The sequence below is a fragment of the Mandrillus leucophaeus genome, unplaced genomic scaffold, assembly GCF_000951045.1.
Source record: "Mandrillus leucophaeus isolate KB7577 unplaced genomic scaffold, Mleu.le_1.0 Scaffold235, whole genome shotgun sequence".
NCBI lineage: Eukaryota > Metazoa > Chordata > Mammalia > Primates > Cercopithecidae > Mandrillus > Mandrillus leucophaeus.
The window spans coordinates 3,428,908-3,430,428 of NW_012102421.1; the positions used below are offsets into that span (position 1 = coordinate 3,428,908).

Sequence of the window (1,521 nt, forward strand, 5' to 3'; positions counted from 1 at the left end):
AAAATTTATGGTAATATCTTTTAGAATAAGTTAATTAGAAATATTTTAAAACAACACAGATAATCTTCCAATGAGAAATAATGTAATGAAAAAATTTTTAAAAATCTGACAATGCGTTAAGGTACTTTATTTATATATCTAAAATTTATTTGTGTATAGATTATTTCCGATGGCTCTTTTGGTTCAGAAATTCTAAAATTCCTCAAACATTTGTAATCTTCATTAGTTATACAGAGTTCGGAATTCTATAGTTTTGAAAATGATACCTCTTTATATGCCCTTTTTATTAATCTATTTATTAACTCTTTAAAAAGTACTATAGTATGATGACGATGTCTTTTGTTTACACCAGGGTTTAGCTGGACCAGAAGGTCATCCAGGTCCTAAAGGTGCACAAGTAAGTAGGCATTTCCATTATTTTGTTAAGCATGCTTGCCTAAAAGTGGAATGAAATATATAAAACACTTACACTCTCTTAGTAGCTTTGAATTTAATTCAGATGTAGCATGAATACACTTGCATACTACAGTAGTTACTTTCACTTTTATGGTGACAGAAAACAGTCTCATTGTGGTAGGTTTTGCATAATTATTTTATATTTATTTCCATAGCATAATATCTGGCATGTTTAGAATGTGCTCTATAAACATTTGTAGTATTATTTATATATGAATGGATACAGACCTAAGGAAGTCATGATGTAAAAAATATGAAGAGGTAAGGAAATTCATAGTGGTTCAAGGCTGAGATAATTTTATTATACAAAAACTGTCAGGAGTAAAGAAATATCTGCAAAGAATGAAATAACCTTATTGTATCCAGAACATCCCATTTCACTCCCAAACCATTAAAGGAAATGTTAGCCATTTTTAGTCACTAAGGAAGCAAAATAAACGTTTCTATATTATATTGTATTAGTTACTTTTTGCATCACTATAAATACCTGAGGTTGGGTAATTTATAAAGAAAAGAAGTTTAGTTGGCTCATAGTTCTGCAGGCTATGCAGATAAGGCGGCATTTGCATCTTGTGAGAGCCTTGGGAAACTCAAATAGTCACAGGAGAAGGTGAAGGGAGAGGAGGCAACGTCACAAGGTGAGAGTGGGAGTAAGAGAGAGAAAAACGGAAGGTCCCAAATCTTTCAAATACCCAGATCTTGCTTGAGTTGAGAACTCACTTATCACCAAGGGGATGATGCTAAACCATCAATGAGGGATCCACCCCCACGATCCAGTCACTTCCCACCAGGCCACACCTCCAACATTAGGAATCACATTTTAACATGAGATTTGGAGGGGACAAACATCCAAATCATATATATGTAGTGTATAAAATAAAAAATATATTTTTAAAATTCTTTTTTTTAATAGCCAGATATTTTCCAAAGTCTACATTTGTGCCTTATATTATCTAAAATACCTTTCGTTTTGTTTTGTTTTTGGTTTGAGATGGAATCTTGCTCTGTCGCCCAGGCTGGAGTGCAATGGCACAGTCTAGGCTCACTGCAACCTCTGCCTCCCGG

General features: G+C 33.5%; 1 protein-coding gene across 1 annotated transcript in view; it reads left to right on the top strand.

The window, feature by feature from the left end:
• The window catches only part of COL24A1 (collagen, type XXIV, alpha 1), a 438,816-nt gene that overhangs the window by 109,993 nt on the left and 327,302 nt on the right, over positions 1 to 1,521 (top strand). Inside the window, exon 14 of the mRNA XM_011982146.1 lies at positions 353 to 397. Coding sequence (XP_011837536.1) covers positions 353 to 397 — 45 coding nt within the window. The remainder of the gene's footprint in view (positions 1 to 352; positions 398 to 1,521) is intronic.